This window comes from Cajanus cajan, chromosome 11 (genome assembly GCF_000230855.2).
Source record: "Cajanus cajan strain Asha chromosome 11, NIPB_CcT2T_4, whole genome shotgun sequence".
NCBI lineage: Eukaryota > Viridiplantae > Streptophyta > Magnoliopsida > Fabales > Fabaceae > Cajanus > Cajanus cajan.
The window spans coordinates 28626422-28651180 of NC_138527.1; the positions used below are offsets into that span (position 1 = coordinate 28626422).

A 24759-nucleotide genomic window follows, 5' to 3' on the forward strand; every position below is an offset into this window, starting at 1 on the left:
ACGAGGTTCCCATCCCGTACACTGCCCCCCCAAGCCCAAGGATGAAAGACGAAGGGGTTTGTGGATTTTTAGGGTTTCCGTACACGTCTAGGGGGCCGTGACTGTTGGTGATAGCGACCGTTGCATGCGTAGCCGCCCTAGGGTTTCGAGCCATTTAGCTTGCGTCTTTTCAGATATAGGCTCATTAATGAGACCTTTTGGATTCCGGGGGGGGGGCTGGCCTATATAAGCGGTGGTAGGACCAAGTTGCTATTACGCGTATCTTGTTGAATTTGTCTGTCTCGAGATCTTAATCGTCCAGCCCCCCGAGCAGTTTGTTTGAAAAGGTAGATTTTGGTTCTTCTCTAATGGCAACCGAGCCGGTTGACTTGTCCTCTGGGTCGTCCTCAAATGTTAGGGTATTGTCGGGTGATATCGAGGCCGAGGTGTTGGCATTCAACGTCGAGGTCGACGCGGAGAGTTCCCTTGAGGTAGGGCATAGTGATAGTAAAACGTCGGGCAGTTCATCCGGTTCGGATATTCCGGACGCCGAGATGTGTCGTAAGGATTATAGGCAAAAGTTTCCTCCTTGCGACGTTCCGGGATACGAGTGGGTCGACGGCGAAGTAGCCGCCTATTTTTCTCGTTTCCATGCGAGGAGTGCCGTGAAGCACCTTCTTAGTATTTGTACATTGGCTCGGTGGGACGATTTAGAACCCTATCCGGTCAAGTTGCGTCGGTGCCGGGCCGAAAGCCCTGGACCACTAGATCTTGTTTTCCTTGCGAAGCGGGGGGACGAGGGAGAATATTTTTATATGTATGAGTGCCTTTTCCAGGAACTGGGTGTGTCACTCCCACTGGACGACTTTCAGATGGGAGTACTTAGAGTGTTGAATGTGGCGCCGACCCAGTTGCATCCGAACGGGTGGGCGTATATGCAGGCATTCCGGGTGCTTTGTAAATACCATTACATAGAGCCTAGTGTAGGTTTATTTTTGCACTATTTTTGTACTCGCCCTTCAAATAAGCATATGAAGTGGTTGTCCCTAATTCGGCATGCCGACCGTCCATTGATGAGGCCGTCCATTGATCCGATGGTCGGTCGGAATTATTTCTTTGATGCCGAGCAGAAGCCTTTGTTTCCTCTATATTGGACGAGGCAGGCGCGAAAGTACGACGAATATCCGTTGGAGATGCTAACCGAGGCCGAGGTGTCGGCCTCGCGAATCCTAAACGGTTTGCCCCGGGGGATACCGGCTCGGTTCTTAGTCTTATTACCCAAATTGCCTCGGCCCCGATTTGAATTAGAGGGTATGTTCCATATTTGCTCTTTTCTCTGTTCTTGTTAAGTTGATGTGTGAATCCTGTTTTTTGACAGGTTGGATGGCTCAGCACGGCGCCGGCGCCTCTTATCGGCAACTCATGCGGAACCGTGCACCTGCGGGCTCGTCTGCCGAGGCTCACAGGACAGTGGTCGTTGACCAACCACCGGCCACCATGGTTGCACCGCCTCCTCCCCCCCTGTCATAGCCCTTCCGGATCCTAATGCCAAGAAGAGAAGGGACAAGGGAAAAAGGAAAGCTGACGAGGCCCCGGGTGAAGGTAATCGGCCAAGGCAACGCCGGACCGAATCCCCCTCCACTGAGATAGCGATCCCCTCGGCCATTGTTGCCAAAGACTTTTTATCCGGAGAGATCAGACCGTCTAGGATGATGTCTTCGGACCTTCTGTCGGAGCAGGGGCACCGGATGCTGGACTCAGCGAGCCCTTCGGCCAAGTGGGCCATGGCCTGCGAATTGCAGGTCAGGACAATGGCCATACTTAGGAAACTGGCTTTGGAACCGATGGCCGACGTCCACAAGCTTCAAAAGGATCTGGCGGAGACGAAGTCGGCCTTCCAACAGTCGGTTGAGGCTCACGAGGCGACGTCCAACGAGAAGTTCGCGTTGGAAACCGAGGTGGCCCGTTTGAAGGAGGCCTTGGGAGAGTGGGAAGGCCGGGCTATTGCGGCCGAAGATGCTGAACGGGCAAGGGCCCGGGAGGTTGAAGAGGCCATTGCTCGGGAGGAGCAAGCTAAAGCCGACGCTGACGCTACTTTGGTGGCCGTCCGGACCGCGTGCGAGAATCATGTTATTAAGGAGCACGAGGAAGGGTTTTGGCATGCCGTCCGACAGGCTACTCATTTCGGGTCTTTCCCCCCCGGCTTCTCTTTTGATTTGGGCAAGGATTTTTTCCAAGGTCAGTTGCTCGACTTTGCCGATGCCGATGCCGACGCTGAGCCTGATTCGGTGGCGCCTCCCCGATCGGCTGCGCCCGAAGACCCCGGCACCACTGTGAATGATGAGGAGACCGAGCACACCACCAACGCCGATTGAGGGGTGCTTCGGATCTTTGTTTTTTGCTTATACATCTGTTTTGTTATGATGTATATAGGGTATACTTTTTGCCTTTCTTTTGATCGTTGTCGGCCATTTGGGCCTTGAATTCGTTGTACTCTTCGGCCATTAGAGCCATTTTTTGGCCAAAGAGCCCTTAATGAAGTATGTTTGTTGTCAATCCGGATTTTACTTTGCTGAAGTCTTCTAAAATCTTAAGTAAAAATAATGATATCAAATGAGCGGCCAACTTGTCGGGTTTGATCGTGATCGGCTCCGGCCGAATGGGGGTATTGGATCGGACGGTATTGGCCTGATCAGTTTTGGGCCGGTGAAGGTGATCGTGAGGGAGTTTGTTTTTCTCAACCTTGGCCGAGCGAGGGTGTTCGGGAGGGAGTTCGTTTCTCTCAACTTTGGCCGAGCGGGGGTGCTCGGGAGGGAGTTCGTTTCTCTCAACCTTGGCCTAGCGAGAGTGCTCGGGAAGGAGTGTCTTTCTCAACCTTGGCCGAACGAGGGTGCTCGGGAGGGAGTTCGTTTCTCTCAACCTTAGCCGAACGGGGGTGCTCGGGAGGGAGTTCGTTTTTCTCAACCTTAGCCGAGCGGGGATGCTCGGGAAGGTGTTTTTCTCAACCTTGGCCGAACGAGGGTGCTCGGGAGGGAGTTCGTTTTTCTCAACCTTAGCCGAGCAAGGGTGCTCGGGAAGGTGTTTTTCTCAACCTTGGCCGAACGAGGGTGCTCGGGAGGGAGTTCGTTTCTCTCAACCTTAGCCGAGCGGGGATGCTCGGGAGGGAGTCATGGGTATTCGGGGGAACATACGAAATTTTGTTAACGAATTGTTTCATTGACGTGGAGCCTCGTTAAAAACCTTTCGTCAGTAAAACCTCTTTCACAATTTTACAAAGAGGAAAAAACCTGAGAAAGGAAAAGAGTGCTCCGAAACAAATTACATGAGTATGCCTAGCTAAAGTAATGCTTTAAATGTGTTGCATTCCAAGTGCGTGGTATGGTCTTCCCGTTGAGTTCTTCTAATTTGTAAGCTCCATTCTCTAAGCTATGCTGTATCCGATAGGGGCCGTCCCAATTAGGTGCTAATTTTCCCTGAGCTTTGTCCTTGCGCGCTTCACCCGTAACTCTCCATACTAGGTCCCCTGGTAGAAACCGACGAGGTTTTATCTTCGTCCGGATTTTTCTAGCTGCCCTGGTTCGGCAAGCCTCCATGTTGACGAGGGCCCGCTCTCGTATTTCATCAATCATGTCTAGTTCAATATTGAGTGCTTCCCTGTTGGTGGCTTCATTGAATTGCTGTCGTCGTAGTGAGGGTTCTCCGACTTCTACAGGAATCATGGCATCCGTTCCGTATGCCAGCCGGAACGGGGTCTCTTTAGTAGAACTTTGTGGAGTGCAACGATATGCCCATAAAATTTCTGGAAGGTGATCTGGCCATGAACCTTTAGCCATGGCGAGCCGCCGCTTTAATTCTTTAAGAATGACCTTATTCGCTGCTTCAGCTTGCCCATTGGATTGAGGGTGTTCGACTGAGGTCATTTTGTGCTTGATGCCCAATCCGGAAAGGAAGTCGTTGAAACGCCGATCGGTGAACTGCAAGCCGTTGTCGGTGATTAGTGCGTAGGGGATCCCGAAGCGCGTGATCACATTCTTCCAAAAGAACCTTTGGACATTGCTAGCAGTTATTGTGGCTACTGCTTCCGCCTCGATCCACTTGGTGAAGTGATCCACTGCCACAATGAGGAACTTTACTTGTGCCTTGGCTGGCGGGAAAGGTCCTAGTATATCCATTCCCCATATGGAGAACGGCCACGGGACCGTGATGGAGTGCAATTCTTCGGGAGGCTGGTGTGTTATTGGTCCGAATTGTTGGCATGGTTTGCATTGTTGAACAAATTCAGCGCAGTCAGCGACCATGGTTGGCCAATAGTACCCAGCTCGAACGACCTTGGCTGCAAGGGTTCGGCTTCCCGAGTGAGTTCCGCATATGCCTTCATGAATTTCCCGGAGAACGTAATGTGCCTGTTGTTGAGATTTCCGTTGAAGTACTTTTGTTATAATTGAAATTTAGTTTAATTCTATCAACGGTCTCAAACACGGCAAGTATACCGGCCATTCAAGTAGTAAAAATATCGTATCCACAGGGATTAGAAGGTAAAATAAGCATTTATTGACTATTCGTGACTAAAAAATAATTCCAATTTCATAATTTGTCATGTGAATTCAAGGTTAAGACTATTGGAATGAAAGCTGTAAATAAATATTGGTTTGTGAGTGGAAAGGGTAGAAATGATTTTATGGTTTTGTGAGATTGTGGGGTCAGATTTCACCAAACGTCAAACTAATGAATCCTTAATCTCTTGTTAAATTCATTGCTTAGTCAACCCAATAGTTTACTCAAACCTAATCCCTTAGAGCAAGAGCCTAGATGTGGATATTGAATATCAATCCCTTGAGTACCCAATATCTACATCCGCATTACGGGCTAGGGTTTAAGACTACTAATGGGCTAAGCTCCATTCCTAGATACATTTCCCACTAGGCATTTGTTTCAGAGCTGGTCTCAAGGGTTATTTTCCAATACCCAATGGAACCTATATCATGCAATGAGATTAAATCCAAAGCAAGCATTAAGAATAGAAACATAAACAACAATGAATGAAACAACATGTATATATATCATAAAAACCGTAAGGATTACAATAGAATTCGTTGGTTACATCTAACCCCACAAAAATGGGTGAAACCACTCAATAAAGAGGGTAAATACAAAATAGAGATGAAAGGAGAAATGAAGAACCGAAGGAAAGACCCACACACGAACGGCTCCAAGCTCCGGGAATCCCTTCCGCAGCTCCTGGAGGTGCCCAATGTGTGAATGAGGGAGAAACCCTCGAAAATGGCTTCAAATACGAGCCTGGGAGGTCAGATTAGGGTTCTGCGCCCGGCGCATAAGTTGTCGCGCCCGGCGCATAGTCTTCTGAGCACTTTCTGCCTCGTTATAAGCCCGGCGCAATTACTTTTTACGCCCGGCGCAGTGTCTTCCAGAGACTTTCAAGCATTCTCTGCCTTAGAGCGAGCCCGGCGCAATTCTCTATTAAGCCCGGCGCAATTCGTTCCAGAGAGTATTGAGGTACTCTCTGCCTCGATCACGCCCGGCGCAGCGTCATCTTACGCCCGGCGCAGACACTCTGCTCTGCTCCTTGGCTCCTTATGTTTCCAATCCAAAAGATCTTCAATCCTCAAATCTCTAGCTCAATACCTGTACAAAAAATGAGGTGGATTAAGGTATTGTTAGATGAATTTGGGTTAGTTATATCTGCATACAAAATGAACCAAAAAGAGAACAATTATATTGCAATGGTTCAAAGGATGAGTGGAATTTGTTCAATAAGTCTCGTCAAAAAGAGGTAAAATTGAGACTTAACACCTCTTCAGGGGCGAGGCATTTCAATAGTGGTGACGAAATGCCCCGTTTGTACAGCTCTCCGGCAATTAGTATGTACCTTGCCGCGGTGATCCTTATTCTCTTGGCCTTGAGTGGATCTTCGGGCAATTCCCCAGTTTGAAGGTGGTTAACTATGGGATCCATCCAGCAGGGATTGCCTTGATCAATTTGCATACATTCAGTTTCATCTACACTCGGGCTTGGTAGCTCCTGTTGTATCATGCTGCGCAAATGGCTGGTTTTCTTGCTACTTGCCAGTTTGGCCAATCGGTCGGCTCTGGTGTTATGCTCTCTTGGAGTGTGGTTGACTTGGACCGTTTCAAAGCCGTTTTTTAACTTCTGGAAAGCATGAAAGTATAGCAGTAACGTAGGCTCTTTGATCTGGAAATTGCCGTTGACTTGCTCCGTTACTACTTGCGAATCACTGAAGCACTGGACTTTAGTGATGCCAAGATCGGCTGCTAACCGAAGCCCTGCGAGAAGGGCCTCGTACTCCGCTTGGTTATTAGAGGCTTTGAATCCGAACTGCAACGACTGTTCTATAACCATTTTGCCGGGGCCTTCCAGAATAATGACGGCACCACTACCTTGTTTATTTGACGATCCGTCTACATGTAGCTTCCAAATTGGTGGCTCGGGAATTATTGACGGTGTGAACTCATTAACGAAGTCGGCCATGCTTTGCGCTTTGATTGGTCCCCTAGGCTCAAAACGAACATCAAATTGCGACAGTTCGATGGACCAAGCGACCATTCTTCCCGCCAATTCCGGCTTCCGCAATACCTTGACAATGGGACTATCTGTTCGGACAAGGATCTTGTGACTCTGAAAGTAATGTCGAAGGCGCCTAGCCGTGTGCACGAGGGCGAGAACAGTTTTCTCGAGATATTGATATCTCGACTCAGCCTCTTGCAAGGCCCGACTGATGAAGTATACTGGCTGCATTTCTGCTTTCTCTTGTACCAACACTGTACTGATGGCTTTGTCCGAAGCCGAAAGGTATATTATCATATCCAAACGAGGGTCTGGTTTGGCAAGCAAGGGTGGAGTTGCCAGCATTGTTTTGAAACTTTGGAAAGCCGCTTCACACTCCTCATTCCATTTGAATTTGGTGGCTTTCTTTAGCAAAGACATAATGGGTCTGGATTTATCCGCCATACACGGCAGAAAACGAGCTAGTGATGCGATGCGCCCGGCTAAGCGCTGCACTTCCTTTACGCTGCTAGGGCTTTTCATATTTATGATGGCTTGGCATTTGTCGGGGTTGGCTTCTATACCTCTTTGTGACAGCATGAAACCCAAGAATTTTCCTCCCGCTACCCCGAAGGTGCATTTGGCGGGGTTCAACCGCATGCGGTGTCTCCTTATCTCGCTGAAAATTGTGCAAAAGTCTTTTAAGTGGTCCTCGGCGGTGTTGGACTTGATTACCATATCGTCCACGTAAACTTCCAAACACGTCCCGATCTGTCAACGAAAAATCTTATCCATGAGGCGTTGATAAGTTGCCCCTGCATTCCGCAAGCCGAAAGGCATTACCCTGTAACAAAAATTGGCCGAATCGGTAATGAACGCGGTTTTTTCTTCGTCCGGGGGGTACATGGGTATTTGATTATACCCCGAGTAAGCGTCCAAGAAACTCAATCTTTGATGGCCAGCCGCTCCGTCGACCAATGTGTCAATGTGAGGCAGAGGGTAAGCGTCTTTTGGGCACGCTTTGTTCAAGTCCGTGTAATCTGTACACATCCGCCACTTTCCGTTTGGTTTTTTAACCATGACCACGTTAGCCAACCAAGTCGAGTACTTGACCTCCCTTATGAATTTTGCCTGAAGCAGCTTGGTGGTTTCTTCCTTTATCGCCTGGGCCCTTTCACCGCCCATCTTTCTCTTCTTTTGAGCGATGGGCCTGGCATCTCGGCAAACCGAAAGTCGATGACAGTGAAAATCTGGGTCAATGCCCGGCATGTCGGCTGCCGTCCAAGCGAACAGGTCTGAATATTCCCGTAACACCTTCTGAATGTCTCTTGCATCCGCTACGGATAGCTGAGAACTCAGAAAGGTTACCTGTTCTTCATCTTTTCCAAGTTGGAAAGGAGTGGTTGTCTCAATAGGTTCAACCCTATCTTCGGCTTCCACTCTTGGGTCAAGCTCTAGACCTTCGATTGCCGTCTGCCGAGGGGTATCAGCAATAACGTTGACATCTCGCGTTGGCTTTGGAGTTGGTTGTATCCTCAGACTGGCGAAATAACATTCACGGGCTGTTTTCTGATCGGCGTGAATGGTGATGACTGTTCCTTCTTCTGACGGGAATTTCATGGCTAAGTGCGGGGTGGACACAATAGCTCGGAGCTTGTTCAGAGAAGGCCTGCCCATTAGAATATTATACGAGGTATTGACGTTTACGACCACGTAGCGTACTTTGATACGCCTGCGTTGGTGCTCTCCGAAGTAGGTATACAAGTCTATCGTTCCTCGAGTATCCACCCGTTCGCCCGAAAACCCCACCAACGGCTCATCGTATGGTGTCAACTCTTGTTCGGGAATGCCCAATTGCTCAAAGGTTTTCCAATACAAGATGTCTGCCGAGCTCCCCTGATCAATCAGCGTCTTCTTCACAATGCAATTATTAATTTCTACACTGATGACCATGGGATCATCCTGCACTGGATCAATGCCCTGGAAGTCTCGATCAGTGAATGTTATAGGAGGCATGCGAATGGGGGATGGTCGCCCTACTACATTGACTGATCCGAGGGCCCTCAGATGCCTCTTTCGGGCGAAGAGGAACTTCTTCCTCCTGCGAAACCTCCGGATATAGTGTTTATGACACGTCTGGGTTGGTTTTGCTCCCGCTGATCGCTTCTGTCTCGGGACCTGCTACGTTCGCGAGATCGATTCCGCCGCGAAGCCCGCTCCTGATTTTCTCTCCTATATTCGCCCCTGAGAGGACGATTCTCCTGTCTGGGGTTGTTTGTTGTTTGGACAAAGCCCTGGAGGTGTCCCGCTTTGACGAGATCCTCAATGCGATTGCGAAGGGCCGAGCATTCTTCGGTGGTATGTCCCCTGTTTCGGTGAAAATGACATACTTTTGATTTGTCGGCACGTGGGGGTGTCATGGCTCTTCGAGGAACGGCTAAGACTTCCGTAGCGAGAGCTTGCTCCAACACCTTAGCCCTGCTGGTGTTGAGCGGTGTATATTGCATGTACCTCGGACCTCTGCTACCGTTTTTCTCACGATCGTTTGTTTCTCTAGGACGAGACCTGGGTGGCTCCTTGTCATTCTCTCTCTTAGCGAGAAATAGGTCAGACCGACTTTGATTGCGGAACTCGGCTAATTCCTCCATCTGCATGTACTTAGTAGCCCTCTGCCGCAGTTCGTCTAGATCACGGGGTGGTTTCTTGCATAAGCTATTGACAAACGGCCCGGGTCGCAGGGCCGTGGTTAGGTGATGCATCGCTACAGCCGGGTCCAAGTTCCGAATAGACAATGTCATCTTTCCGAACCTCTCCATGAAAGCTCTCGGGTTCTTTCTTTCCTTGACGTATGTTAACCAACGCAATGGATGTGAGCTGATGAGGCCGGCTTGTGGCGAACTGTATCACGAAACGAGAGGATAAAGTCGGGAACGAGTCGACCGACCCTGGTTGGAGCCTAGTAAACCAGCTGAGTGCCGGCCCCTTAAGCGAGGTGGGGAAAACCTTGCAAAGAATGGCATCTTCATCTGTGTATAGGCCGACTTGGGTGACGAAAGCATCTAGATGTTCTTCCGGGTCGGCGGTTCCGTCATACTTCTCCAAAGTTAAGTTTTTCCAGTTGTCGGGCAAACGAGTCCCGGCAATGTCTGGGGTAAACGGCGTCCTTCCTTGCCGTCGTTGTTGATCCTGTGTCGTTATGGTTGGTACACCCGAAGGTCGGGGGATGCTAGCTTCCTGGTACCATCCGGATGATTCGCCTTGGTCCCTAGTTGACTGATTAGGCTTATCATGCGACGGGTGCCATGTTCGGTTATCGCTTCGGAGTTCTGCGTTTTCTCTTTTCAGGGCGGATAACTCGTGAGCGTCCTTTTCTCTAAGTCTTTTAAGTTCCATCATTTCGGCCTTGAGCTGTTCGATAGCCGACGATGGGTTAGGTTGCTGGGACCTGTCTACATACGACTCCTCCATCACATCCTCGTTCCGGCGTACAGGAGTACCTTGAGGCATCCCGAATGGGTAGTCGGTTGCGTTCTCTTGCTGACTTCTCGTAGTTACCATCTTGCTTCCGGGGTCGAGAACCGTTATAGTTTCGGCCCCACGGTGGGCGCCAAAATGTTCCTGCGAAGAAACACTCCTCTGATAGTTCCTCTGATAGTTCTTCCTTCTTCTCTCCTTTTAGCCTCTTAACTCTACCTACTCTTCTAGGTTCTTGGGCTTCTGAGTCTTCGGTCCCGATCAGATGTTGTCTCGGAAGTGTGGGGAGGGTACCTGCAAAGGTACTCCGACGATCAAGTAAGTGTTCGGTATAGAGCTATAAATGTATTTATACAGAATAAATCGTACCTACTTATGTCCCATCACCTGTGTATTTATAATGACATGTTTGGGCCTGGTGGGCCTTCTTTCTTGGGAGATGGGTAATATTTTAGTTAGCCTTAAGCTTCCTTTAATCAAGGTTGATGCGTTGCATAACAGGTATTTAATTTACCACGTGTCTTGAGTGGATTACCCTCTTGTCAAGTCCATCGGTCGGTCCTGAAGCCGACGAGTTATTCGGCCTGATCCTTGGCCGGGATGGTGTTCGGCCTGGTCCATGGCTGAGGTGGTGCTTAGTAGCGATTGGGTTTAGGAGGTACTCTATTTGACCTCTGGAGTTGGTGTTCGGCCTGGTTCATGGCCGAGATACTGATCGGCCAGGTCCATGGCCGAGAAGGTGTTCGGCTCGGTTCATGGCTTCGGCCTGGTCCATGGCCGAGGTGGTGCCTAGTAGCGATTGGGTTTAGGAGGTACCCCGTTTGACCTCTGGAGTTGGTGTTCGGCCTGGTCCATGGCCGAGATAGTGTTCGGCCAGGTCCATGGCCGAGAAGGTGTTTGGGGGCTCCCAGTTTTGTCTTCATACGAAGGGGTGTGATTGGTTTTGTCGTATTCGGCCTTTGACCGAGTCAACGAGGTTCCCATCCCGTACAGAAACAAATAAGCATCAATACATTAGTTTAATTTTAGAAACTTCTCAGTATGAACAAAGTTGGTTCTTGCCTTGGTTTCGGCGATCAACTCCAAACAAACAAAGTATAAACAATAAACAAACCGTTATCCACGCCACATTCTGCCAACCTTATTCACCCCTAAATGAAAAGACCCACACACAAATTTATTTATTTATTTTTAAATAAAATAAAATAAAAGGATCACCCTATCTTAAACTTCTTTTGTGAATTTTTATTTATTTATTTATTTAGCATCACCATTTAGAATCATTGAGAAAATTGACTAAAATAAAGGATAAATTAATTTTTTTTGTCTCTTTATTTTTCTTAATTTGTAATTTTTGTCCAATATATAGATATTTAGTCTCTCTAATTTTAAAAATACATAATTTTGATCCTCTTATTAAATTTATATTTATTAATTATTAAATTTTAATGTTTACATGTACTTAAGTGATGTAAAATTTAGTAGAATTAACATTTAAAAATAAAATTAAAAACTAAAAGTAAAACATACACCTAAGATGTATTAATAAAATAAATATTAATCACTCATTAAAATATATATAAATAAAGATATTTTATATGTTATTTTAATTATTTATTCTTATATATTATAACACTAAATAACACACTACTTAAATGGTGATAAGTTAATAAAAAAAATGTCAAAATTTAATAATTAATTAACATCAAATTTATAGTAAGATCAAATTTTCATATTTTTATAAATAGGAAGATTAAATATCTCTATTTTAAAATAGAAAAACTAAAATTACAAGTTGATAAAAATAAAAGGACCAGAATTGTAATTTAATCTAAAATAAAATACATCATAAAAAAAAAAACTCAATTTGATGAAAACTTCATATTATTTAAATGTACATTGTAAAATCATTAGGATTAGCTTAATGGTAGAAGAGGTTAGGATAATATATATTCAAAAATTTATAAATTTGATATCATTATTGTAATTTTGATGAATAAAAAAAATATTATAAAAAAATCATTACCTTTTTTTTATTTTGGTTAGCAAACAAATAATCACTTTCATTAAAAAATATTAAGGTGCCATGTTCAAATTACAAAATGACCAAGATGTATTGTAAAATGTTGGTTACTATATAAAATACCTGTGATAAAAGCTCATTATAAAAAGACTATTACTATATAAAAAGCCTGTGATATATTTAACTTTAGAGTATAACTATTTGAATCTTATTATTCATTATCAATTGACTTACAACTTAGTGTGTGTTTGAACACACGTTCAAAATATAGATCAGGTCATAAAATCACATCCATGAAACACAAATTACACCTAATAACTTCCTATTAAGGTAGAATAGTTTGGGTATAAGCCTACCACAACCTTAGCATGCATAACTAAGCCTTTTATGGGATTAGTCCACTGATTAATGTTAAATGTTTTCTTCAAATATGGCAAGTGAACCAATCGCACAAGTAGTAAGTAGAGGTAATAATCGTTCTTCTCAAAGGACTTGAGTAATACAATGGCAATATGTGGAATTTAAGCTAATACAGACTAAAGAATGATTCCATATTTGGTGGATTGTAATTTTTAAGCTAAAAAAGGCAAAATGAACTAAAGTGGACTTTCATCAAACACTTGAAATGCGGTTTTGGAGATTGACTTATATGAATGAAATGTTAGGGCTAGACTTCACCAACTTTAATCTCATGCATCAAAAACCTTATTTCTCATTCAAACATTAATGCTAGCCCACTAATTTTCTCAAGTCCCAATTCCTTGGTTAAAAGAGCCTAAGTTTCATTACCAAGTATCAATCCCTTGAATACTTCAATAAATTCACTTGCATTAAATTTAAGGACTCCAAACAACAAGTAACTCATGTTCCATTCCTAGACACAAGTTTACTAGGTACCACATTCCCAAACAAGAATACCAATGATATTTTTCCACACCAAAATTAATCACCAATCATCTAATAGTTGATCATTCTATACAAGCATTAAGCACAAAAACATGATACTAACATTTGAATGAAGAATATATATATATATATATATATATATATATATATATATATATATATATATATATTCAAACAAGTTACATGAGAGTCAAGTTGGCTACATCTAACCCCAACAAAGGGGTTTTAGCAACTCATTTCCATGAGATTAGCAAGATACATCAAATGAGTGAGAATGGAAGAAACCCAATGAGAAACAATGGTGAAGAGGTGAACCCTAGCTTCTCCCTTTCAGACCTGCCTGCTACTCTCGTTTTGGTTCTCTTTTTTCGCCTCCCGTTTCTCGCGCTCAGCCAAGAATTATATTAATCTATGCAACTCTTTAAGTGACGCGTTCAGCGCTATACTATACGCGCTTGGCGCGTGACGGAAGGCGCACCGGGCGCGTGATTGAACATGCCCAGCACGATGCCAAATCTCCATCAACTCAGCCTGATCCAGTGCGCTGAGCGAGCTGAGATATGGGCTCAGCGCGGGTCTACTGAAAGTGCCAGCTTGCTTCGTTGGAGTCCAATCAAACTTATTCTCTTTGACATGGCTTCTTCCGACATGATTACCTATCCAAAAAAGCACAAAAAATGGGGATTAAATATGTATAATCCTGTATGTGTAACCAAAGTGTCTTTACTTACAAAAGAGAAGTTAAATTGAGGATTACATAAGTCGAAAGTTAGGAAAGAGTTGAATGTGTTAACAAATTTGGTACTAGAATGTAAGTAAAAAATAACATTATCAATTACCTTCTAAATACTACACCCTTCTAAGATTTAGTTAGGGATTTTGGCCTCCGACCTTGTACTTTACTCGGTTTGGTCACTTTATATACTTATGGTTTGACTTGGCCCTCATATGAATCAACATTTGGCTGCTTTATAATCATTATAACTCGACCTAACCCTTATATTGCAGTCACTTATAGACAATATGACCTAACCTAACCCCCATACCACATCAACTAATGTCTTAGAAAATATCCAACAATCCACTTCAAAAGTCAACATTTTAAGAAGGGTTGTCGGCAACTAAGCACTTGGAGCACCAATACACCATATCCTCATAATGAAATATTCAACTTTTAAAACAACCTCTCCTCTAGTCCTAAATCAATCAGCACACAACTTAATGCTTTAAGCATTCTCAACACAACCACCTCAACATCTCAATTGCTTAATCATCAATATACACTATCCCAAATCAATGTATAAAGAATTAGTATCATACAACAACATATAACGTGTGAGCATTCTTACTTATACGATATTCAAAACTTAGCCAAAAATAACACATTTTTTTCATTAGACAACCCATGTCTGACACTAATCTTTCGATGCTCGGGGTGAATGAGACAAAGAGCCTTTGTGACAATCACACTTAGCATGGCTAAACCCATGTCCTACCTCATTTCAGGAAAATAGACTTTGCCTGACTCACGCCCAGTGTTACTCCACTAGCACCTGACGTCATTTAGATAGAAAATTTTTGTCATGATCACACTGTGTTCCACTAAATTGGGGTTCAATTTATCAAGAATTAAGATTCTAGCTTTTCTTACCTCTAGAATCCAAGAGAAAAAAGGAGATGGAAGAAGAAAGTTGAGACCTTCTGAAGAACTCTACACCAACCCTCCAAGGTCTTTTGAATCAAAGCTCTCCGAGTTTGAATCTTGTAATATCCTAACTTTCATATATAATATTCTCAATTTTATTATTATTATACTATTCTTAAAATAGTAGTCTAAATTTTTAGTTATTATATTTTAAAAACAAATAGAGAATAAGTACAATATTTTATATAATTATAATACATTAAAATTTTTATTACCAAATTTTCAGTAAACTAAAATAGAAATATATAAAATATAATTGTTGGGATACAAACAAAGTCCCACATCGTTTAAACAAGAGAATAAACATGGGTTTATATGCACACAATTATCTCTATTGGTTAAAAGGCCTTTTGAGTGATGTCCAAAAACAAAACCGTGAGGGCTTGGGCCCGAAGCGGACAATATCTCACCAATGTGGAGACATGTGTATATGTGTGGTAATCCCCTCGGTGCTCAACAATAATGACATTATAAAATTTTAAAATCCTATTTATAATATTTTTTAGAATAATATTTTAATTACTATTATGAAAAATAAATATTTAAAATTGTTAAGTGTTTAATATAAATAATTATTTTAAATTTATGTATATATATATATATTATAGAAGAAAAAAAAAGAAGTTAAAAAAAAATAGCTAATCTACATTAAATGTATGGATAAGATTGTGTAGTGAAACATATCCATTAGTAAAAAGATTCTATCTACAAGTAAACAATGGTTGGAAATCAACCAAAAAGGAAAAACATGTCATTACATGCAAACTAAGTAATCATTACCAAATTTGCTATAAATAAGCCATGTGGTGGGGGAATATAGAACTAAAAAAATTTGAGAAGAGAGAACTTACGGAGAGAAAGAATATTAAGAAGGAATAGAAAAAAAGAAAAGAGAGAAAAGAGAAAAGAAATATACAATTTTAGAGTACTTCCAAGTCATTTCATTTTTCTACTAAGGTAAGGGGGAGAAGACCTTTATCCTTTTAAATTCTATATACTATTATGTTTATCTATTTTATGTTATATCTATGTGTATTTACTTAGTGAGATTTCCCTAATCTCATTTACTTGCTTAATCTATGATATTTTTTACTCTAAATAATTAATAAGGAGTTATTACTTTATGTTATTTAATTATTTTATGATATTTATCACTACCATTTACTTGATTAATATTCTTTAAATACATTCCATTTATGTAAACTATATTATATTAAACTTTAAATAATTAAAAATACTCAAACTTATTTAACTTAATTATTTTTATATTAATGTTAACTATAATATAATTATGTTAAAATATCCTAAGCTCATCTTGTTGTTATTTCTTCATACATTATAAAGATAAATGTTATTTTATAGCCATAAGAATTGAAGTTTGAATTAATTTGTAGTTGGAGGTTTAACATTTGGGATTTAAATGAGTAAGGACATAAGGTGAAATATCCTTTTGTTGGTTGATATTATTATGCTCATTTATCCTGACTAGTCATTACTAAAATAATTCAAATTTTATTATAACAAGACAGTCTAAAATATATTTATATGTATAAATATATACATATATATATATATATATATATATTTAATATTAGTTATAAATAATTATGTATTCTATTGAATTATTTGTATTTATTGGATATTTATTCTCACTCCTTATTTTTTTATTTTTAAAATTAAATATATTACAAAATAGATGGATCTACCTGCGATTCCAGGTCTTTTTCCAATTGTTATTACGGCTGTCTTCCTTGGAGGGAATTGGAATGTGGAAGCTGTTTCCAACTCTGTTATGTTCCAAGGCATATGATTATCTTCATTTTTTTTACCAAGAAAACTTCACTATTATTAATGGACTTATTATAGTATTTTTTTATCATCCGCCAACCGTACTAATCCAATTGTAAATTTATTTCCACCACCAATATAACTATTGTAATAGAAGTGGAAGAAATAAATAATGTGTAAAATAATATGATGTTGTAAATATTTTTTGAATAGTATGTAATGTAATTATAAGCTAACTATTTGTAAACAATTTCACAAAATTTTCTTTGTCTTTTATGTAAAATATTATTAATGATATAATTGTGATAATAACATATAAGAAAATATATATTTAATATTATATAATTAGGCGTTACAAATCTCTACTCAACAACTCTACAATAATCTTTTACACTCTCAGGAAAGCTAGAAATAAGAAAAAAGAATTTTATAGTTTCTCTCTCTAACTTCTCTTATAAGTTTTCTTAATAATGAACTTATAAAACTCTAAGTATTAAAGAAAATCTTATATATCTTTTTCCAATAAGTCAAATTTAACCTCTACTCAGAGAAACTTCTAACTAAAACTCATTAGAAATTCCTTAATTCTTAGAGTTTCTCATCAAATAAATAACAAATCACCACAACACATAAATTAATAAAATCAAAAATAATTAATAAAAATGCATAGTATTACATTGAGTTTAACCTCCTTAATTCTTAAATTTAATATATAATTTTGAATAGAAAATTTTAATAAAAGTATTAAAAGTTGAGATATTTGATAATAAAAAATCCTAATGTGAAATAATTTTTAAAAGTAATTAATAATTTTAACTTTTAAAAATTTAAAGAATAAATTTCACTTTTGGTCTCAACAATATTCGATCATCAATTTTAGTCTGCTTCCAATTTTTAAATTTACAAATTTAATTTACAATTTCAATCCGGCAATTAACAGTTGGAATTGTAATATTGACCATGATTTAATATTAAGTAAATAACATAAAAATTAGTATTTAATAATATTTAAGTGAAATCATACTTTTAATTCATAATTTTTATCCAAATTTATCTATTTATTTTTATGATATAAAAACTTGGACTAAAAATACAAGAATAAATTAGGCTACCCTTCCTTGAAATATGAGAATATTACGACATACTTCCTTATATTAAAATACACAATTTAGTCCATTTAACTTATGTCTTTAAAGTAAATTATCCTCTTCTCTCTTAATAGATGTAAGTATTATACTGTTCATTCTTCACACGTTAAAATATCAAATAAGTTACATTTTTCCCCTTAAAGATGAAAGTATTATACTACCACCCTCCTATTATGTTAATTTAGAGTATTAAACTTAACATCACAAAAGAATAATCATTGTAATATTTTTTTTAATTTAATTATTCATAAAATATTCTTTTATTTTAATCATTCATTAAAAAATATACTTTTAGTTAAAATATATTTTAAAAATATTTTTAGTTGATTATCATTCATTCATTTAATTAAAAAATTATTAAATATATAATTAAATTTAAATTAATTTATTAAAATAATAAATAAAATAGAAACTATAAAGTAAATTATATATATACTTATATATAATATAAATTAACACACACGCGCACACACACACGCACACACACACACGCACACACATGCACACACTGTGTGTTTGGTTTGAATTTATAAACGTAATTTTTCACTCTCTCCACGTTTTGAAACAAATTTACGTGGAAGTTACAATTTTTTGCTTCTCATGAACGTGAATTTTCACGTCCAAAAGCCGAAGCAAACACGCACACAAACATGGACACACAGACATACACAGACACAAACACACACACATACACACAGACTCATACACACACACAGACACACACGCACAGACACAGACACACAAATATATATATTTATGTATTAAATTTTAATAATTATATTTATTTAATGATAGGTTTTTAATATAAAAATATTCATTTAAAAATTATATATTTAATATACATATTTTATCATTATATTAATTAAATATAATAAATAATACTTTATCACTAATTTATTTAGATATTGTAAAATATTTTATTAGAAACATCAATTAAATAATACCTTAATACTTATATGTTACTTTGAATATATATAATTAATACTATATAATAAAAGTATTATTTATTTAAATTTTTATAAAACATGAAATTAACTACATTAATTAAATATTATTTTAATATTTGTCTTTGATTTTATTATACTTATATATATATTATTTTTATTTTGATATATAACTTTAACATATTTTGTTAAATTAATAATGAAAAATATATTTTAGATATATAATTAATTTATAAAAATGAATAAAATTTTTAAAATGATAATTAAATATATAATTTAAGAGATAAATTATTAAAGTGTAACATATTTATATTTGAATTTGTTAAGGTTGAAAATGTTTATTTTAGCTTATTTAATATTTATATGTGTGAGAGGATGTTAGTATAAAGAGTATTTTGATAATAAATTTTTTTTAATGAAAGTTAATGAAATTTTAACAATTTTTTTTTAAAAAGGATAAAGTGTTATATATTAGAATTTCTTGAGAGAAAAAACTGTAATTTTAAACTTAAAGAGCAAAAGGCAATGTAATATTGTATCTCTTAGGATATGAAAGTGTAATTTACTCAAAATAAAATTTAGCTTACTTTATTAAATATTAATTATTATTACATCATTTATATAATATCAGTTAATATTATAATTTTAATGTTGAGATAAACATTGTGTTTTGATTCACGGACATAATATACGCAGTGTTTCAAAATTGGCAGTTAAAAATTAAAATAAAATTACACATTTTATAAAATTGTGAAACCGGAATTATACATTTTACGAAATTGTGAGGCAAAAATTACGAATTGAATGCTTCAAGGAACTAAAGTAAAATTTAGACAAATTTAAACTTAAATGTTAAAAAATAGTAAAACTTCTTCCTTACCAAAAATAAGATGACATTTATGAATGAAGATTTTGATATAATACCAGAGTGGTATCATGAAAAATATCTTTCCATTTTTTTTTCGCTTTAGACTAATCTGGACGAAAGGTAAAATAAAGTTTGACTAAAAATTATTTTTATCAGAAATTAAATTTAAATACTATTTAAATAATTCAATCTTAAGTTTAAGATATTAATCATTTATATCCAGCTCTTTAGTTGAATTAACTTTCAATTGATTGATATTTTTTTTTCCCAACAAGAATCAAAAAGATTTCCAATAATTAATTGAGAACCCATTATTTATTAAAGACTGATGTGAAAAGAAGATGTAACATCATTTCTTAAAATGTAATAAAATAAATAGTTAATTACCTATATACTGTTCGTGTAAAGTTTTTTTACACTGATAATCAATTATATTTTTTTAATAGTGACATGTCAATTGTTTATTTAATGAAATAATAATAAAATAAATAATTTTAAAAGATATGATTAGTTGTCGATGTAAAAAATTTTAAACTAACAGTATAGAAAGATTAACTCTAAAATAAAACGATAGAAGTGGCCGACATTTCACTAATATTCTGCAGCAGTTTCACACATAAACAATATCATAGACGAGTAAGACATTAAGAGAATAAGTATATACTTCTCTGATACTCTCCCTTTTTGGTTTGTTACCTTCCATTTGTGTCTATAAATTCATCAATGCACGATATTGTTTCATAATTGTAGAATCCAAAAGAGAAACTTACAAAAGCCAAACCCCTTAGTCAGTTATCCATCAATTCTTTTGTAAACAGAGGTGAAAAATGGAGTCTAAGGGATCCACTTTGACCAAGCTTCTGTTGCTGCTAAACATTTCCTTGGTTCTATGTGCTTCAGAGGATTTTGATTTCTTCTACTTTGTTCAGCAGGTAATGTAAAATTTCATTCAAAGATCATGCTCATGCACTCATGATTTGAGTTATAAATTTCAGAAATTCTACATCGACTAGTATGATGATCAAAATAATGTATATAATTGAAGAATAATTTTTATTTTATAAATCAATTTTGTAAGATTAAGTTAGATTTCAAAATCACTTTTTAAGAGTTTTTTTTAATAAAATAACACTTTGAATTTTTGCGTTTTGCAGTGGCCAGGATCATACTGTGACACACAGAAGACTTGTTGCTACCCCACAACTGGTAAACCTGATGCAGATTTTGGCATTCATGGTCTGTGGCCTAATTACAATGATGGATCATACCCTTCTAATTGTGATCCTAACAACCCTTTCCAGGAATCTGAGGTACTTCATTCGGCACCAATTGCATTTTTTCATTTGATCTTGTATTGTAGCCTCCAAAATTGTCATTTTGTTAACCTTGTCATTATCATATCTCTACATTGTTTGCTACTCAAATGAATGGACAAACTGCATCATGAAGCTTGTCCAGGATTTGTTAATTGATATGCATATAATAAATAATATGTAAGTTGCTAGGGTGCTTTTTCTATCTTTAATTTCTTCTGTATGTTACATTTGAATCAAAAGGACTTTTGGTTTGGCCCCATAATCATTGTATCCAATTTAAAAGTCATAAAATATGTTTGCCTTTTGTCCCCTCACAAGAAAAACGTTTTCTGATGTTCAACTATGTTGAACAATAAGATGTCATAACTTTCTTTGAAACAAGATTTTGACAGTTATAATTTCATGTGTGTGAAATTATCTCTTTATTCTCTTTCTTGTTGTCTTTCCCTTCAATCAAGGAAATACAAGTGATTAGATTTTTTTCTCTTTTTAAAGAAAATATTATATAAAATTATCATTAAATAGGTGGATTAACTAGAACAAATTACTACAGCTTAATCAGTTTAATCGATACTGTGTTAAATATTTTAAACAATTTACGACTCATTAGCTCTATATATCTAAAAAGATTATTTTTAATAAGAGAATTGTGATCTCTAAAAAAAAAACAAACTTTATCTTATTTATTAATATTTTTTGAAATGTCATTTTCACATTGAGAAACAGAAAAAGGGTGTCCATCATTCACTATGTGTTGATGGAAACTTTAGTTTATTGTAATGTTCAAATTAGATGGTCATGCCATAACTGCTACGTAGAGAAAAGCATAAATAATAATAAAAAAAAACACTTCTTCCAAACCTCAAATCCTAATCTCAATTAATATATTTTAATCATGAAAAGTGTTGTGTGTGCATGATGATTAATTTGCCACTAATTTGTCTTTACACATGATGACAGATATCTGATCTCAAAAGCAGTTTGCAAAGTAATTGGCCCACACTGGCCTGTCCAAGTGGCGATGGCATACAGTTCTGGACCCATGAATGGGATAAACATGGCACATGTTCTGAGTCTGTCCTTAAGCAACATGACTATTTTCAAGCAGGTCTCAGCCTTAGGGAAAAAACCAACCTCCTCAAAGCTCTTAACAGTGCAGGTATACATATTTAAACTGGTTAATGTTTTCATAAATATACACATAAATAAGGTATGGTATGCATAGTTTTGTATGACTAAATTAGACTCATGTTTTGTGTGCATATTTTTTGTGACAGGAATACAACCAGATGGCCAATCCTACAGCTTGAGCAGCATCAAAGGGGCTATAAAGGATGCAATTGGGTTCACTCCTTTCATTGAGTGCAATGTGGACACATCCGGTAACAGCCAGCTATACCAAGTTTACCTTTGTGTGGACACTTCTGGCTCAAACTTGATTGAGTGCACTGTGTTCCCCAAGGGCAAATGTGGCTCAGACATTCAGTTCCCATCTTTTTAGTTTCTCAATGTTCTAAGACAATCTTCTCTCTCTTCAATTGTACTAGTGCTTTTCATATCCAATAGTCATCAATTTTCAAAGTGCTTTATTCAATAACATGGTATATGCAAATACTATATAATCATCATTTGTGCAATGGGAATAAGTTCTAACACTTGCAACATGTTTGATTGAGAGAAATTTGGCAAATTATTTTTGAACTAAATCTACCTCTAAATTTAATTGGGTCAAATTTTAGAGCTTAACTTCTCTATAAGCTTGAATGAAGTAAATAATGTAAGAGTTGAATTAAGAAAGAATATATTTAATTTAAGATAAAATCAGGTTAAGTGGAAATATAATTTCACTTCTTATTTTTAATGTAATTTAGATTTTAAGAATAATTTGAATCTTATTATTGTACATGATATTATGAAAATTAAATGACGGTTACTTATAATCTCAAACTAAAAATAATTTTGACATTAGTATGAAAATAAAATAAAAAAAATTAATATGTTAGAGTTTTTTTAGCAAAACACAAAAAATAAAATACATTGCAAAGATACAGCAATAGTAATTAGTGAAGGTTATGTTTCATTCTAATACGTTCTTGAATTTTGTTGGAGTCATTTTTTAAATCTTAACTCCTCTTTATATTTAAATGAATATGATAATATATATTAGTTAAAATAGGCTGAACTGGGTTGTGTCATCGTAGAGCCTTACATACACCTGAAACACACAGTGTAAACAATCAATTTTAAAAATTAAGTACATGTAAAATTGATGTAACACAAAAGTTTTAAATCACAAAAGAGGATTGATATTTTAAAATGAGCATGTATCATTGTTAATATAATTTATACCTATCTGTATTTTTTTAAAAACACATAATGTTCGATCTATTGACATCAGATATACATTTAAAAATTTGTACTAAATCTATATTGTTAATATAATTAATGTTATGGTATATATATTATCTTAATATATACGGTAAATTTGACGGCAAAAATTAATTAGTTAACTTTAACTTTAGTTAATCAATTAAATTGTTTGGTTTAATTGATTGTTTAATTAATTTATTTTTTACATTAATTAATTATATAAATTATTAATAAATTAGTTTTATACAAATTTTTTATAATAAATAGTAAAATAGATATAATTTAATTATATTAATTTAACATATTTTAATTAAAGAGTATAAACATATTAATAATATATATTTTAATAATTTGTATCCAAACATTTTTTTTTATAAAAAATATGTTGTTAACACTCATATTAACAATAATTAAAATAAAATATATTCAAGATTCTTAAAAATATTATCGGTATAATAAATGTTATAAAAACTATCTTCTTTATTATTACTAAAATTCATTTTTTTAAAGTATGTTATTAATACTCATATTAACAACAACTAAACTATAATACATTCAAGATTCTTAAAAATATTATCGATATAATAAATGTCGTAAAAGTATCTTAACTTATTATTAATTACTAAAATTCATTTCATTAACTTTTAGCTATTATAAATTAATCTTTAAAGATTACTTCATTTAGTTCTTTTTATAACATCCAAATCTAAAGTGTTTGTTTGACTTTGTTTTTTTAGAGAATCAATTTAAAATATTTTTTGCATTATTTTTTTTTATAAGAAATACTTTTAATCAATACACTTCTCTTGATTCAATAAGTAATTGATAGAGGAAATGTCTTACTAAAGTTACGGGTAATTTTGGGAAAAAATAAATTTAATATTATCAATTATTATTGATTAATTTTTTGAATTACTATAATTGACCTAATGATAATTTTTTTAAGTAATATATACATAGTTTTAAAATTGAATTTTATTGTCATATTATAAAATAGAATATATTATTAACTTTTTAATTATAATAAATTAAGTAATGGAATATTATAAAATAGACATGTGGGAAATAAGATTCACTTACCATAAAAACTGCCCATTTTATTAACTTTTACATATTATAAATTATTATTTTTTACATACTATTATTCATTTACCATGAAAACTGTAATTCAAAATAAGTTTAACTGATCATTAGTTTATATAAAAATATGCTCTAAAACAAATTTTGTTGTAGTGTCTCAAAAGTTATATACTCTTTCTAGATCTTGATCCATAGCATCTAACATGAACCTCGTAAACGTAGGGATGGTTCATGGTTGTTACCTACGAAAACACAAGCATTCAATTGGAACACGCCAATGTCCCTTAAACCAATTATAATTATTATCTAAACTATATAATAGTACATGTTTATATCTATTATATCACGTTTAAATTTACGCAATTTTTAAGTTATTTTTTCTTTAAATTTTTAAATAATAAAAAATAAAAAATAAAAATAATTAATTTTAAAAATTTAAAATTAAATATAATATCAATTGATCTAATAAATATAAATAATTTTCAAATACTTCTAAATAAATCTAGGAATATGGATTATTTTCATTTCACTAATAATAATGATAATGATATCTATTGTGATCCATTTATATTAATTAATGAAAGATTCCAACAATATTTTCATGCATTTAACAATTTTTATTTTAAACGTTTTAAT

The 24759-nt window shown here is 36.1% G+C and overlaps 2 protein-coding genes across 2 annotated transcripts; one reads left to right on the forward strand and one right to left on the reverse strand.

Moving 5' to 3' along the window:
- Window positions 1-7275: 7275 nt before the first annotated feature.
- On the reverse strand, window positions 7276-8517 carry LOC145953492 (uncharacterized). The gene has a single exon (XM_083067458.1). The coding sequence runs from the start codon at window positions 8515-8517 to the stop codon at window positions 7276-7278; it is 1242 nt and encodes a 413-aa protein (XP_082923584.1).
- Window positions 8518-20014: 11497 nt separating this feature from the next.
- Window positions 20015-22298, forward strand: LOC145949181 (ribonuclease 1). The gene is made up of 4 exons (XM_020381169.3): window positions 20015-20289; window positions 20512-20667; window positions 21634-21832; window positions 21951-22298. Exons 1-4 carry the CDS (start codon window positions 20185-20187, stop codon window positions 22172-22174), a joined length of 684 nt encoding a protein of 227 aa, XP_020236758.1. The 5' UTR covers window positions 20015-20184; the 3' UTR covers window positions 22175-22298.
- The last annotated feature ends 2461 nt before the right edge of the window (window positions 22299-24759 follow it).

What these genes read in the sequence shown, in the direction of transcription:
- LOC145953492 (XM_083067458.1), bottom strand. Translation starts at nt 8,517, where the DNA reads ATGCCTCCTATAACATTCACTGATCGAGACTTCCAGGGCATTGATCCA.
- LOC145949181 (XM_020381169.3), top strand. Translation starts at nt 20,185, where the DNA reads ATGGAGTCTAAGGGATCCACTTTGACCAAGCTTCTGTTGCTGCTAAAC. An exon ending in ACCCTTTCCAGGAATCTGAG is followed by an intron (nt 20,668 to 21,633) that starts GTACTTCATTCG and finishes ACATGATGACAG; the next exon opens with ATATCTGATCTCAAAAGCAG. An exon ending in CAAAGCTCTTAACAGTGCAG is followed by an intron (nt 21,833 to 21,950) that starts GTATACATATTT and finishes TTTTTGTGACAG; the next exon opens with GAATACAACCAGATGGCCAA.